The 16,051-nt window shown below is 40.2% G+C and overlaps 1 protein-coding gene across 10 annotated transcripts in view; it reads left to right on the forward strand.

Annotated features, from left to right (window-relative positions):
• dmd (dystrophin) overlaps positions 1 to 16,051 on the forward strand; it is a 1,939,431-nt gene that overhangs the window by 533,736 nt on the left and 1,389,644 nt on the right. For all 10 annotated transcript variants that reach the window (XM_059968142.1, XM_059968139.1, XM_059968147.1 and 7 more), the window contains 3 exons: positions 5,782 to 5,874; positions 9,232 to 9,309; positions 12,394 to 12,486. In XM_059968142.1, coding sequence (XP_059824125.1) covers positions 5,782 to 5,874; positions 9,232 to 9,309; positions 12,394 to 12,486 — 264 coding nt within the window. The remainder of the gene's footprint in view (positions 1 to 5,781; positions 5,875 to 9,231; positions 9,310 to 12,393; positions 12,487 to 16,051) is intronic.

Here is a 16,051-nt window from a genome sequence, read left to right on the forward strand (position 1 = left end):
CCTCTTTGCTGATGACTGCGCACTCCTGGTGCACAAAGACAGTGATCTACAGTTGATGCTAAACAAATTCTCAGATGCTGCTACGCCCTTTGGCCTTACTATCAGCCTGAACAAGACTGAAGTACTTCACCAGCCTGTGCCAAGCACCAACCCCATAGAACCAAAAATCACTGTTGATGACACCCAGTTGACAAATGTAAACAGCTTCAAATACTTGGGAATCATCATCTCGAGTGATGGGTCTTTGGACAAAGAAATTGACTCCAGCATCAGCAAGGCCAGTCAGGCTCTGGGGAGGCTGTGTACCAGAGTGCTCAATCAATGCAACGTCCGCATCTCCACAAAGCTGAAAGTCTGCAGAGCTGTCATCATCCCTTCTTTCCCACACTAACATCTTATTAAAATATACTCAGTGGTCTCTTTTGGAGGTTCATCTCAACACCTGGGATTTTCATGCACAACAGTCTATTGAGTTTACATTCAGTGAGCAGTAGTTCTTTTGGTGAAAAATGTCTTGTTGATGAGAGAGGTCAGAGGAGAATGGCTAGGCTGGCAGGAATGCCACAGTAACTCATATAACCTTGCGTTACAACAGTGGTGTGCAGAAAAGCTTCTTAAAATACACAGCACATCGAACCTAGGAGTTGGTGGATTACAGCAGCAGAAGACTATGGTCACTTTATGAGGTACAAGAGGTCCCTAATGACGTGGCCACTGAGTGCATATAACAAGCAGCAAGGATCCCAGCACCAGTTCCTATAGTTCATACTGGTCATGGACTTCTAATAAAGGCAACTCTCTACCATCTGCTGCCAATACAATTTTGAATCTAATTTGGCAAATTGTCTTGAATTCCATTTTATGAAAGCTGTTTCATAGTTTTCTAAATTGCTGTGGAACCTTGAAAACTCTGGTTTGCATCCCCTTTGTGTTTATTTGCTGATGGAAGTCTGTCTGACAGAAACTTGTAGGCTCTGCTTCTGTGATAATGTGTAAAATCATCAACTATTTAGGCATTTAAAATTTTAAATATTTTCTCCTTTTGCCAGAGAAATTTTACATGCTGTAAAATAAAAGCAGATTCCAAATGATCAAAGGCCAGAAATCAATTAAAAACTGAATTAAAGCATATTGAGAATCTGAAGGTAATCATTTAGGTTACTACGGCTATTAATAATAATATACTCACAGAAGCGTCATTGCGACGTGATGTTAATGTCTCAATTTCCCTCATGTATCCAAAGGTGTTTTGTTATAATCATCCAGAAAAATTATTCCAACGTGAAGAGGAGAGATTAAGCAAGCACTGGTTAGTGCAGTGTCATTCCCTTGTGTGAGCTTGGTTCCAACTCAGCTCTGTAATAAAATGATTTCTTCCCTCAGCTTATGTGTCTTCCATGAAATGATTTTGTACTGTGAAATCATATAGCACATAAATCATCTTAATGCAGAAAATGGAAATGACATTGTGGAGTGAAGATATAAGATTGGACAGGTGAAATGGAGAAAAAGTGTAAACTTCATCTGGGAATTCCTTACTGGTGATTGTGATTTAAAGCCAAAAATTTGATATACTTTGTATACTATAGTTAAATGTTTTGTTTAAATCAAGTCTAGTTCATCACTTTGAAAATAAATATTTTTTTCACAAATCCTTTCCATCTGTGAAATACTATTTTCCTTCAACTGTCTTGATTTGATTTACTGTAGAAGGATGAGAAGTTGCTTTTCGGTGATTAAATATTAAAACAAATTGAGAAAATAAGGACAAAAGTTGAAAGGGGGAATGCCCGCTTGAGCCAGCTCTATTAAATACTCTAAACAAATATTCGCAGTCTATAATTAGAGAATTCTAAAGATTGACATTATACCGAGTAAAAGTAGTTCTATTCACCTCAATCTTTTCTATGCAACCTGTTACTCTGAGAGAATGTTCCTTAATTCCAAATACAGCCAAGCAAGTCAACCTTAGCATCTACCAGTTTAAAAAAAGCTTCTGATAAATGTTTGCTTTAGTGAGTTCATTTCTAAATTAAAGAGAATTCAGGCCCAACCTGTCAAGTATTTTCAAATGGGAAATTCTTCTTATCCCAGTAATCAGTAGTCACTCTTCCACAGTCTTCAGGTATAATTTTGAAACTTTGTTGAATTTGTTATTGGCCTCTTTATTCTGTTGCATTCTGAATTGTTTGTTATATCTGTCTCAAAGATTTTTTCTGATTCATTGATGTGGGCATCGAAATCTCTCGAGCAGTTTCTTTCCATTTCAAAAATAAAATTTCCCTTCCTGGTATCACATCACATTTGCCCACTTTTAACTCTGTGTGGCACCTCACTGCACATTCACTTAACATGTCCATACCTATTTTTTGATTTTCATGCATGGACTTTCAGAGTTTGCTTCATGAAATTTCTCTTTGATACACTTGATACTTGATTATGTCATTAATTTAAGTCAATAATATGGTTTATAAATGGATGATTATCATAGGTAGATCTTGTGACACCAAAATTTTCCTCGAATATCACATCATCAATCCCATATCCATGAAAATACCTGATATCCAAATTCATGAATTGAAGTATAATAGCCTCTGAAGTGGCATCACATTAAATGGCTTCTGCAAATGTGTGAGGCATCCACTTGTCCCACTTCCATCTAATGTACAGGTGATGTCAAAAAATAAACTCCAATTGTTTAATTTTCTTCCATAAATCATCCTCATTTAACTTGGTGATTGGGTTTATTAAATCAACATTTTTTTCATGATGATTTCCACTGTTTCTCTACCATAAAATTTAAAGCCTCTCATTCCCTGTTTTCCCATCTGTGGTGATGAGTACACTGACTGGATGCATTAGAGCCTGGTATGGAAACACCAATGGCATTGAAGGAAAAGCCTACAAAATGTAGTGGATATGGCCCAGTACATCACAGGCAAAGCTCGCACTGCCATTGAGCACATTATTGATTATCCAAGATGGCGGCGCAACACAGCTTGCAGTGGCCACTCCAGAACTGATTATCTGTTATATGTGAAGTAGGGTGCCGTGTGCAATCATAATCGATTGAAAACGGATGTGGAAGCACGGAGAAACATTGGGAAATTTCAGGAAGACCTTCTTCGTTACTGCTGCTGCTGTGAGGTCTGGGACTCTGCTGAGAAGAACAGGCCCCCCCCCCAGTCCTCGGGGTCGCGTTGCCGATGGCCGTTGGCGGGACCGTCTTAACACGCTCGGCAGAGGATGGTGCTCGGAGAAGCTGTGCCGGAGGGGATGGTCGTCGGCTCGGAGGTTCGACGGACTCAGGTTGCTTTTGGTGTGTGCTGCGTTTGTGAGGCTGGTTGCGACGGAGCTTCCATTGTGTGCTGCGTCTGCGAGGCTGAGTCAGGCGGCGCCTTGTAAGTCCATAGTGGGGGTATTCCCTTCTGCTGCTGGCGTGGGATGGCGAGTCTTTCGGGACCCTGGGGACTTGTAGAAATTGTGTGGTGATTTCTATTGAACTTACAGTCCTTCAACATCTTGGACTATTTTTACTGTGCCCATAGTCTGTTTTTTTTAAATCAATTATGCTATTGTTTGCACTGTTGTAACTATATGTTGTAATTATGTGGTTTTGTTTAGGTCTTGTAGCTTTAGTTTTTGGTCTTGTTTTTGTCTGGTGGATTTGGAGTTCCTTTTCGGGGAACACGCTAGATGGTAGCGCAATATTAATACGCAGCAGCCTCTCCGGACTCTGGATTGGGGATTGCCAAACGTTACATGGATTTTCTGGTGTAGTCTGTTTTGTCATCTGCTTTTGTGATATCATTCTGGGGGAACGTTGTCTCATTTTTTAACTGCATTGCATTTGTAGTTTCTAAATGACAATAAATTGAATCTGAATCTGAATCTACACAGAGAGCCCTGTCACAGGAAAGCAACGTCCATCATCAGGGACTGCTGCCATCCAGGAAGAGGGTACAGGAGCCTCAGACCTACACTACCAGGTTCAGAAACAGTTATTACCCCTCAGCCATCAGGCTCGTGAACCAGAGAGGATAGCTTCACTCAAGTTCACTCGCTCCATCACTGAACTGTTTCCATTACCTATGTATTCACTTTCAAGGACTTTTCATCTTGTGTTATTGTTTGTTTATTTATTATTATTTTTACTTTATTTTCTTTTTGTATTTGCACAGGTTGTTTCCTTTTATTGTTTGTCCCGTTGGGAATGGTCTTTCATTGATTCTGTTGTGTTTCTTGTACTTACTGTGAGTGGCCACATGAAAATGAATCTCAGGGTTGGATATGGTGACGTATATGTTCTTTGATAATAAATTTAAGTTGAACTTCGCCTCTTTTCTTGAATGTTATGTTTGGTGCTTTCCAGATCCTTGGACTACTCAAGAATCTAGGAAATTTTGGTTGTTCATAGCTGCTTCCTGCGTAGAAGCCTCATTGACTCTGAGGATGTTGTGTAGTGAGTCAGAGGTTTTGCTGTTTTTGTTTTGTTCCTTCAGTTTATTAGGTCATTTCCTTAATTGACAATTACTTTGAGTATCCATTGTATCAACCCACTTGTTTTCTGTTGTGTCTGGAATACTTTTTGTGAAACTTCTCATATACCTTAGTCACTTCCTTAGTCGACATCAGAGTTCCTTCTATCTCTTGCCCTGTGAACCACGTTTTCTGTTTTTTTTTGAATTTCCTAAAGTATGTTTTCATACTGTTATTTACTCGTATTAATTACCTTCTTTTGTCAACTTTTAACTCCAACTCTGTTTCATTTATTTATCACATGTACATTGAAACACACAGTGAAATGTGTTTGCATCAACAACAAACACAGCCCAAGGATATGCTGGAAGCAAGCCACAAGCGTTGCCACATGTTTTGCAATGGTCACTATGTTCAGATGAACAACACAGCAGCAAAGCAAATCCCCTCCCAGCAAGCACCAGATCATTTTAAAAATCCTTGTAATCTTCTGGTTGTTGTTTTTAATCTGTAGTGTAGGTGGATCAATAATCCAGTGGCACCTTCAGTGGCATTGTTTTAGGAACAAATCAAATCAAGTCAAGTTTAATTATCATTCAAACATACATAGATACAGCTGAACAAGACAATAAACAAACAACCAAATGTAGTCCAAACTACTGTACCTTGTCTCCAGGTTATGGCAGGTTTCCATTCCTATAAACTATTTGTAACCTGAACAGTTTACAAAACAGAAACCTGCCCTTGAATCAAGTTCTCAAATGGCAGCATATATATTTGCAGCACTGGCAAATCTATCCAATCAATCTCTCAATCTTCTGTTCATACATCTGCATTGTGCATAAATTGGGGGTTCGTAATCTCGGGTGGTCATATACTTCAGGTTTATCAATGTATATATTTTGCCATGGTGAAGGAATGTTGGAAATATCATTGTATTGAATGTGCAATATCAGATGCACTTTTTTTTAAAGACACCTTGGTTGCTTCCTATCACAGTAGAAAATGTCACAGAATATTCATGTATATTGAGGGAACTATTAATTTATTATTTGATCTTTATTGGTTCTTTAGTTTTGTTTATAATCATTTATATTAAGTGCACTGTCAAATGCCACTTCCTTTAGGGGTAAGAATGAGATCCCCAGCAGGTAAATGGACATGCATTGAGCACAAGCTCACAAATGAATGTTTCATACTTGAATGTTAAATATTAAGTAGGAATATATATTTCATTTAAATTGTGTTTAATTTTTTTGTCATTTCAATTTAAATTTCAATGGTATGCTGTACTTTATCCAGGCTGGGAAACCTTTGATTGAAGATCTATTCACTGACTTGCGTGATGGAAGGCGACTTCTGGAACTTTTGGAGGGTCTTGTTGGCCATGATCTAGTAAGTCGGCAACCTAAGTTCTGAATTCTCTCTTTCTCAGCACCGGCTGCTATAGAGCTTTTCTGATAGATATTTCATGTTCAACTTATGTTTTTCTTGTGAATGTTGTGTATCTGATGCTATGTGTCTGTGATGCTGTTACAAGTTTCACATTGTTAGTCAGCTTGACTTTGACTTTAGATGTATGTTCGTCCCTCCTGATTTTTCAACTGGTTGACAAATGCTCTTTGTAATAGTATCACCATTCAAGTACTTAGTACAGCCCCACCAGTTGGAGTAAATTTAATTTCACTGAATGAGTATGTTATTTTGAATTTGAGCCTAGGGTTTTTTAAAAAGTCTGGAAATATTTGATAGTATGTTCAATAAACTAGTTTGTGTTACAGGCTTCTGTATATTCGGTATGCTACAAATAGTGAAGAACATCTTTCACTGTTTAACTTTTGCACAAAGGCAATATAACTTTTCAATGAAAATAATCTTCAAAGAGCTCCTCACAAACAAGAGAGAATATGTAGATGCTGGAAATCCAAACAACAGACATAAAATGCCAGAGGAACTCAACAGGCCAGGCAGCATCTATGGAAAAAAGTACAGTTGATGTTTCAGGCCAAGATCCTTTAGCAGGACTGGAGATAAAAAAAGAAGAGAAGTAGATTTAAAAGGTGTGGGGAGGGGAGAGAGAAACACAAGGTGATAGGTGAAATCGGGAGGGGGAGGGATGAAATAAATAGCTGGGAAGTTAATTGGTGAAAGAATTGCAGAGCTGGAGAAGAGGGAGCCTGATAGGTGGAGATAGAAAACATTGGAAGAAAGAAAAGTGGCGAGGAGCACGAGAGGGAGGCGATGAGCAGGCAAGGAGGTAAAGTGAGAGAAGCAGAAGGAGATGGGGACTGGTGAAGGAGAGGGTGGAGGGGCCATGGGCCACTACTGGAAGTTTAAGAAATCAACCTTCATGCCATCAGGTTGGAAGCTACCCAGATGTGTTGTTCCTCCAACCTGAGTGTGGCCTCATCAGAACAGTAGAGGAGGCCATAGATTGACATATCAGAATGGGAATGGGAAGTGGAATTAAACTGGACGACCACTGGGTGTTCCCACTTCTGGCAGATAGTGTAGGTGCTCGGCAAAATGGTCTCCCAATCTACATCGAGTCTCACTCATATACAGGAGGCCACACCGGGAGCACTGGTCACAGTTTATGACCCCAGCAGATTCACAGGTGAAGTGTTGCCTCACCTGGAAGGACTATTAGGGGCCCTGAATGGTAGTGAGGGAGGAGGTTTAGGAGCAGATGTAGCATTTGTTCCACTTGTAAGGATAAGTGCCAGGAGGGAGATCAATGGGGAGGGACAAATGGACAAGGGAGTCACTGCGGAAAGTAGAAAGTGGGGGGGGGGGTGGAGGGAAAGATGTGTTTGGTGGAGAGATCTTGTTGGAGATGACACCAATCAATTTCCCAGCTTTTTACTTCATCCCTCCCCCTCCTGGTTTCACCTATCACCATGTGTTTCTCTCTCCCCTCCTCCCCACCTTTTAAATCTACTCCTCATCTTTTGCTCTCCAGTCCTGCTGAAGGGTCTCGACCAAAAACATTGACTGTACTTTTTTCCATTGGTTCTGCCTGGCCTGCTGAATTCCTCCAGCAGTTTGTGTGTGTTGCTTCAAAAAGCTCCTAATTGGTCCCATAAATACTTGAACACTTTTTAAAAAAGTTTTAAATCTTTGGGAAGAAAGGCTTAACTGTCATTCGATGTGCATGATACCAGCACAATGATGCTATGCATTATGTGTGGTTTAAAACTCCCAAGATTTTTGAAATTAATTACGTTGACAGATTGTGAGAATGAAGTAAATGGAGTGCCAATTCCTGCATGTCTGTTTCCCTTCAGGCATCACTAATAAACATGACTGTGTCAAGCCATACTTATCAGCTTTAGTTGGACTGATCATGAAGGAAGAAGTCATGAAGAGAAAATGGATAATAAATGTGTTAGGAATTTTAATGCGGATTTGGTAAATGTTAGTGTTAAAATATTTATTGCATTTTGCAGTCTTGTCCACTTTTTCAATAGAATGCTGTGACCCATTTAAATGTGAGGGTTAGGGAGCTCATGCATGTTCTTATTAATCAATATGGTCTGCAAATATTTAGTCTTTCCAGAGTGATTTGTTCTCATTTCTTTGCAAGAAGTCTGCGTACAAATTATGTCAGCCAAGTTTACCCAGTATCAGAGTAAAACCATTGTCAATTCAGTGATAAATGACTTGGTAAACAACTTAGAATCAAAATGTAAATTTTGTTTTAAAGATGGATTTCCATCTTTATGTAATAAATATCATGTATCACACTAGGAAAAGCCTGCAGTGTCTACATGCATCTTAGTTTTGTCAAAATGACTGCAATCATTGTGGCTTTTATTTCAGTTCATGCCAAGATGAGGGTAAATAGTGCAAGGTTGGATTGTAGTTTTAGTCCCCTTCGTCTTGCATCTCTCACTGCAATTTTCCTGCACAGTTTTGCATAGTATTTGAGTGAGAGCCATGCTCAGTCCTAGTCATTGCACTGCTGAAGTAAAATGTATTTACTGAGCTTGAGCAGGAACCTCTGACCTCAGCTTAGTAGATGCTGAACTGTTGTTATGACACTAATTTTTCGGGGAGATAAATATTTTCGGAACAGTGCAGGTTTGCATATGAAATACAGTCCTATTTGGGTATCTTCACCAGAAAAACAGCTATTCAAGGAAGTGGTTGACCACCACTTGCTGAGGGCACGAAATACCGACCTTGCACTGACCAGCACATCCCATAAATAAAGGCTGTGTGACGAAGATAATATGATGGCCAAAAATAAAACTATGAAATTTTTTTGTTTATTTAGACATTGAAAATGACGTAGCTTTTTTTTTACTATTTGTTATTTATTCTGGGGTAAAGCCTCTACAGAGATTCTTGAAATCATTTGGCATAATTTGGTTGGAAATCTTTATAGGAGCAGTGTAAATTGCTGTGGTGATTGCAGGTGTCTAGCCTTCACGTCAAATCATGAGTGACAAGAATTCATAAGTTATTGTGAAATCTTGGAGGCGTCACACTTGCTTTGTCCTTAACTTGCAGCACTTGGTGCTGAAGGCCATTTAAATCACTCAGGTTGTTCTCAAGTCACTTGTGCTTACAGGCTTATGTCGATCAATTCACTGAATCTTGTTGCCAGAATGCCTTTTATTTCCTTGGCTACAGCAGATTAAGGTGAGGAGTTGAGGATAGCACTAAACCATAGCTTGGTGATGGATACAAATCTATTTTTTAAAAATGAAAGTACATTATTCATCCTTGCGTAATTTATTATTCTAGGCAAAAGAAAAGGGATCTACAAGGGTTCATGCTCTGAACAATGTCAACCGAGCATTACAGATTTTGCAGAAGAACAATGTAAGTGATTGTGTGATTCTGTGTGAACAGCCAGACCGTCTGATAATCGGGTTGAAAAGCACAGGGATTTAAAGCTGCAGGAAAACATTGCAGACAAGGATTCCAGTTGAAAGGTCAAGTTTAGTTGATATGGATCACTGTACTGATTTCTGATTTATTTTGAAAGAATAATGGCAATATGTTTCCTGTTTTTATTAGGATAAACTTGCAGTATTTTGCAGTACATTTTCTCACCCCTAATCTCTTTTTTGACTGTGGCTGAGAAATCTGGTCCCAGAGCTGTTTTCCAGCTTGCCTTGGGTATGACCTTGTGTCAGTTTGATTGTCCCCTTAGTTATAAAGGGAAGAGTGGGGAGAGTCAGCAGTGATGGAAACAGATCCTTTGGCAGAGCAGAACTAGAATATCCATCAAGCACCCATTTACTCTGCTCCCTTTCTATTCTGCCCACATTCCCATCAACTCTCACAGATTCAGCAACTCAGTTGTACACTAGAGGCATCCTTGTAGTCAAAGAACTAACAAAACTGCTTGTCTGTGTGCTGTGGGGGAAAACTTGGAGCGAAGCCACGTGCGAACTCCCACAGCCAACACGAGAGGTTGGGTCTCACTGAAGCTGTGAGACAGCAGCTCTTGCAGAAAATATGTTCCCAGCCCACTATGACATGGCAAGAATTGGGATCATGTCACGTGGGAGGGCTAAAGCTATGGAGGTAATTTTGCTCTCCTTGACAGATCTGTTTACATTAAGTTTGAGGATTGTGCGTTGAAAGTGGTTGTGCAGTTTGCACTGGCCCTGGAGCTCAGCTCCACACCATTTCCACTGGATGCAAGAAAGTGTAAAAGCTGGGGCTGGGTGACACTACACTGACTTGGTTTCGTAACTCACCTGCCAGATGTTGCTTGCCATCTGTGAACAATGAACAGCAATTGCCACTCAGCCGTAGATCTACAGAATGGTCTTAGTCTCAGGATATCCTCGCTTTCTTGCCCACTAATGTGTGCTCAGTATTGTAATGTAAGAAATGTGACTGTCTGTTCTGCACTGCAAGTCTCCACAGACATCATTGTGATGCTGGTCAGATAATTTGGCGTTGATTGAGAGATATCAATGGCAAAGGGATCCTGCATGACTCACTGGCACTTTAAAGTCAGTAACATGGCATTTTGTGTCAGGCATGGAGGAGATATAGCATTAATTTGAATATCTCACCTGAAAGACAGCAGTGCCCACTTTTCATTACATTACTTGGGATTGTTGACCGGTGCTTTTCATTTTAAGCAGGGCTTGTATCAACAACCTTCTAACTGATTGGCAAGAGCATAATTTCTGAGTTCTGTGTATGAGACGGATTAAGTAGAGCAGTGCCAGCAAAAGCAGGCTCGAATTAAAAATATAAACAGGTCCTGATGTCACATGAACCGAGATATAGATAAGAATTTTGTTTGCATGCTGTCTGGACAGTTCATGGCGTACACATTGAGGGAGTAAACTGGAAAATAAAATGCAGAATATAGTGCTGCAGTTTCAGAGAAGTTGCAGTGCAGATTGACAAATTGAATGCAAATGCCGTGACAGTGTAGACTGGGAGCTCAAATGTTTATATACTTTGCAAATGAGAGATCTGTCTAAGAGTCTGTAACAGTGATGTAGAAGCCATCGTCAAGTCTGGTGGTACATACTCTCAAATATTTATATCTTCTACCCATTGGAAGAAGGATTCAGGGTCATGATCTTAAATGTGGACTATCTCCATGCCTTTAGTAGATCCTGCTTGATCTGTTGAATTCCCCTGCCAGTTTGGTTTGTGCTCCAATTCCAGCAGGTGAAGCTTGCTTTTTCTCCAGGAGTGTGTGACAGCCTATCAGTGAGTTCTACCTTCAGCATTTCCTGCTATCTCCATGTGCTTCTGGTACTGTCTGTGCCCCCCCCCCCCAGCCCACCTTTCCCACAAGAGACAGTCTGTGAAGGGTACTCAGCTGCTGCTGCATCTTGTCTGTATCAGAATTATTGTCAAGATCTTCAGCTCTGCTCTATCTGGCCATATCTTGAATGATATGTGTTTGGAAATGCTGGATCGAATGATAGGGTTGTGAAGACATACATAAACCTGTGCTGTATAAGCAGCAGTCCGGCTGCCACCTCCACTGTTAATTAATTAATCTCATCCCATCACGTGAAGGAAGTGTGCTAATTTTCTCTGCAAGAAAAAATGGAAGCAGTTGGCTAATTCCTTTGATAAGGACGTCCAGTTTAAACCTCCTTGCTGTTGTGGAGATGAAGAAGAAGCAGGTGTAGCCCGGATGGAGATACAGTGTGCATCGTAAAACTGAAAGCTAGTGCAGCAATATTCCTGCTGATGCATGAACAGTCGTAGGAAGGAGAGAGAAGGAAGTGCTTGCGCAGAGTGGAGGTGGAGTTCTGCTGGACTGTGCTTGCAGGAATAAGAGTTGTGGTGCGGGTGTTCTTGTTGCTCCTCTGGTGACATTTCTTTCTGAAATATGGTCCAGTCCTTGGGTAAATGCTGTTCAAGAGGTTAGAGCAGTGGCCAGATCTCCACCTTGTGGATGACCATAGCAACAATCTGAAAGTGAGCCATGATAGCTCCTTTCCCTTCTCCCTTTGTCTCCTGTTAACCCATCTCCTTGCCTAATTTTATACCAGGAGACCAAACCACACTCTATGCCTCACAGTTTCATGGTGTACTGTCCTGTTATTATGTTCTCAATGCACTAACTGCCAACTTTTATTTTCCCAAGGCATTATAATCTTAGAAAGTATTTCTGCTCTTTTTTTGGGTTTTATGGCATCTCTCTTTTACTCAAAGCAATTATGGAGTCACAGAAACAAAGCAATAAAATGCTTCTCATTATAATATTCAGCATTTTGTTCACTGCAACAATTGTACTGTTGCAAATGCCTGTTAGCATAAAGTAGATCTCATATTTTGCTGCTGAATCAGAATTTGGCTCTTTTCTTTTTGAAGGTCTGGTCAGATTGCACCAACAGAACTCTTGACTAGTCTCTTTATAAGGATGTTGTCAAGAAATTATTGTTGGTAACATTTCAACTTTGTTCACTTTAGGTGGATTTGGTAAATATCGGAGGAAGTGATATAGTGGATGGAAATCATAAACTTACCCTGGGTTTGATCTGGAGCATCATCCTCCACTGGCAGGTAAATACTGTTCATTGACTCACTTAATTTTGTAGGGTTAGTATGCCTTTCATGTGGATAGTTAGTGATAAATCACCAGAATAGAGAGTTGTGAATGTCATGTAACAGTAATTACCAATTTCCCCAGCTGCAGCACAAAGTCATTGCTTATTGCAGTTAAACAATGTAATATTATTGTACCAGACTGGTTTATATTTGGTAATGTAATATTCTACAGCAGTGGTCAAATTAAAACTCTGCAGTTTATCTCCCTTTGCACAAGCACTAAGATGGATTTTTACAGTTTCCCTGAAGCTGCTCAAGTTTAGTACCTTGTTTCTGACAGCCACCACCTCTTGCATTGTTGTGACTCCTGGAACAAGATTTAAAAGTACTGTATGCAGCAATGACCCAAATACTCCCTGGATGGGAGACTTGACTGCCTAGGAGCATTGCCACTGACCGTCCTGGTCTGGGGGATGTTGCTCTCTGGTTGGGTGTGTGACAGGCAGTAAGAAAACCAAGTTGAGGGAAAAAGCTTTGTGACCTCTGCTATTTCTCAGGCCGTCTGGACAGCATTGGTTGAAGTGACTATCATTGTGTTTTTGGAGAGACTAAATCCTGCCCTGACAGTAGTAATTCCACACTTAGCAATCAAAATTGTTCCATCTTTTTGTGAACAGTAAGCACTTAAGCTTCTAACATGGTGAGGATGCTTCATGAAAATGGCCATCCACATGGTTAAGGAACTCATTGCATGTAAAAGACGATAAGGTGGAAGTATTTCAACCAGTAATGGATGAACCACAGTAGTCTCATCCTGAGATTGCTGTGATCAATGTTCAATGAAGGCCACTTCATGCAATATCACAAGATGGTTCATACATAAGATATAGTACATGCTATATTAATCCCACTATGTCTGAAGATTTAATCCAGAACCAGCCACACTTCAAAGTAATATTCCTGTACAGCTGTCCTTTTAAATGGAAAATTACCTTGGGATATGATATCCACTAAAAGCACCACCTTTAGAAAGGCAAATATATAATTAGACATGAAATACTGGCCTTGTGAGATAGTGACCAGATTCTTTGAATAAGTTGGAGTTGTGAGCATTGTATGGTTGAAAGAAATGTTGCGGTGTACTGAAGTCTACCATCACTCCTGTGGGATGGATTGCAAAAGAGCCCTTTCTATTTCATAGCCTGCTAATTTTGTTTTTGAACAATAATGTCGTTTTAGCAGCTAAAGAGGCCTTTGGAGTGGCTTTAAGGTGAGCTATTATATGGAATGGAATTGTGTCTTCTGTTGTAGTTTGCAGGGAGGGAGGGTTATTTGACTGCATGGAAACCTAATTTTGTCAAGGATAGTGCTTTTACATTAGATCCACCATTGTTCCAAATGACATGATCGCATGCCCCTACTTTATTTTTATCCATTTGTCATGGTTTAATGGATATAATGCTCATCATATATCTGGGATACTTAGCAGCAGCTTTCATGTTACATGGCACAATTTATCAATATGGTTGAACTTCATATATTGATAGACTGACTTGTTGAGGGGCAAGTGCAGTACCTGAGAAATATATGGATGAGCTCATCCAGCCTGCTAAGCTGTGCAGGAGTTTATTTTGGTTGGAATTGTCACTGGGAACAGGAAAAAGTGCTGATTATAATTTCCTACTGGTTATAACTTTTGGCAGTATTTTTCCAAGATTGATTAGAAATTCTTGATCGGGGAAGATAATACAAATCAGTGACTCTTATTACTGAGTACAATAAAACCTGTTCCTATCATTTTCAATACAAACATCACTGTCCTGATGCTTGAATATTTCTCACTCACCCACCAGAAACAATCCCCTGTTGTAGATCTGGCATCAGTCATTGGCATCATGGTTGGTGCAGACATTGTGGGGCAAATAACCTATTCCCCATGTGTATAACACAATCAGAAAGGAGCAGGACGAGGTCATTTCACTCCCCTCACCTGTTCTGCCATTCATTATCATCACTCCTGATTAATGTATGCTGACCTCAACTCTCCTCTACCAGTTCCTCATAATTCATTGACCTTGCAAATATTTTTCTTTCTCCACCTGCCATACGTCTAATGATCTGGATTTCATCACCTTCTGGGGCAGGAATTTCCAGAGACGCACTATCCTCTGAGAGAAGACATTTCTGCACACTTCAATTTAATTCGTTGGGCTGTTTTGTGATTGTTGCATTGAAGGCAACATCTCAACATCTACACTGTTGAGCTCATTTTGGATTTTATCTATTTGAATGAGGTCATCCCTCATCCTTCTCGACTCCAAGAAATACAGATCCAAATTGCTCAACTGCTTCTGATAGGGCAAACTGATCTCGGGGATTTGCCTGAAGATGCTCTTTTAGAAGTCCTCTGAAGCTGCTTTTAGATAATGGGACCAAAACTTTGTGCAGTGTTTCAGGTGTAGCCTCACCAGTGCTTTGTGTGACTGGAGCAATATCTCACAATGCTTAAATTTCATCACCTTTGCAAAATATCATGATGAGGCCATTCTCAGGGTGAAGGAGCAACACCTCCTATTCCATCTTGGTAGCCTCCAACCTGATGGCATGAATATCGTTTTTCCTTCCAGTAATTTTTTTTCCTTCTCCCATCTCTCTTTTCTTCCCCACTCTGACCTCTTCTCCTTACCTGCCTGTTACCTTCCCCCTGGTGCCCCTCTCTCTTCCCTTTCTCCCATGGTCTGCTCTTGTCTCCTACCAGATTCCTCCCTGTCCAACCCTTTACCTTTCTCACCCACCTGGGTTCTCCTTTTATTTTCTAGCTAGTCCTCTTTCTTCTTCCCCTAACTTTTTATTCTTGCAACTTCCCTCTCAATTTCCAGTCCTGAAGAAGGTTCTCAACCTGAAGCGCCGACCATTTATTCATTTCCATAGATGTAGCCTCCTGAGTTCTTCCAGCATTTTGTGTGTGTTTTACTGGTTTTCCAGCATCTGCCAGATCTACTCTGTTTACCTTTGCAATAAAGGCTGAAATGCCAACTGATAGTTTAATTTCTGCCTGCCGTCCTAATCTCCCTGCAAACTTATAGTTATTTATGCATTAGATCCTCTAGATTTCTCTGAATGTCACTCATTTGTAGCCTTACATAATCTGACTTTAGATTCCTTTTACCACAGTATGTGACCTCATACTTGTCCAGAATCTTGCCAGAATTTTGTCCAGTTGTTCAATCTATCTTTATCCACAATATCTTCATCACCGCATGTCCTTCTATCTATTCTTATATCATTGGAAAACTTGGAAACCTGCATTTTGTTCCCTGCCCCAGGTCATCAATATTTATAGTAGCAGTTGAGGGGCATGACTGCTTCCAAGAGCATTCCACTAGTTACAGCCCTTTGGTCTGAAAATGACCTGCTTCTACTAATTCTGTTTTCTGTGTGATGGTCAGTTTTTAAATCCATGCTAACTTGATTCTTTTGGTATCTTGGGTTTTTAACATGTGCACCAGTCTCTGATTGGTGTTTTGTTAAATGTCGTTTGGAAATTTAGACAAGCAATATCAACAGTTTCCCCTCTTAT

This window comes from Hypanus sabinus, chromosome 4 (genome assembly GCF_030144855.1).
Source record: "Hypanus sabinus isolate sHypSab1 chromosome 4, sHypSab1.hap1, whole genome shotgun sequence".
Classification (NCBI taxonomy): Eukaryota; Metazoa; Chordata; class Chondrichthyes; order Myliobatiformes; family Dasyatidae; genus Hypanus; species Hypanus sabinus.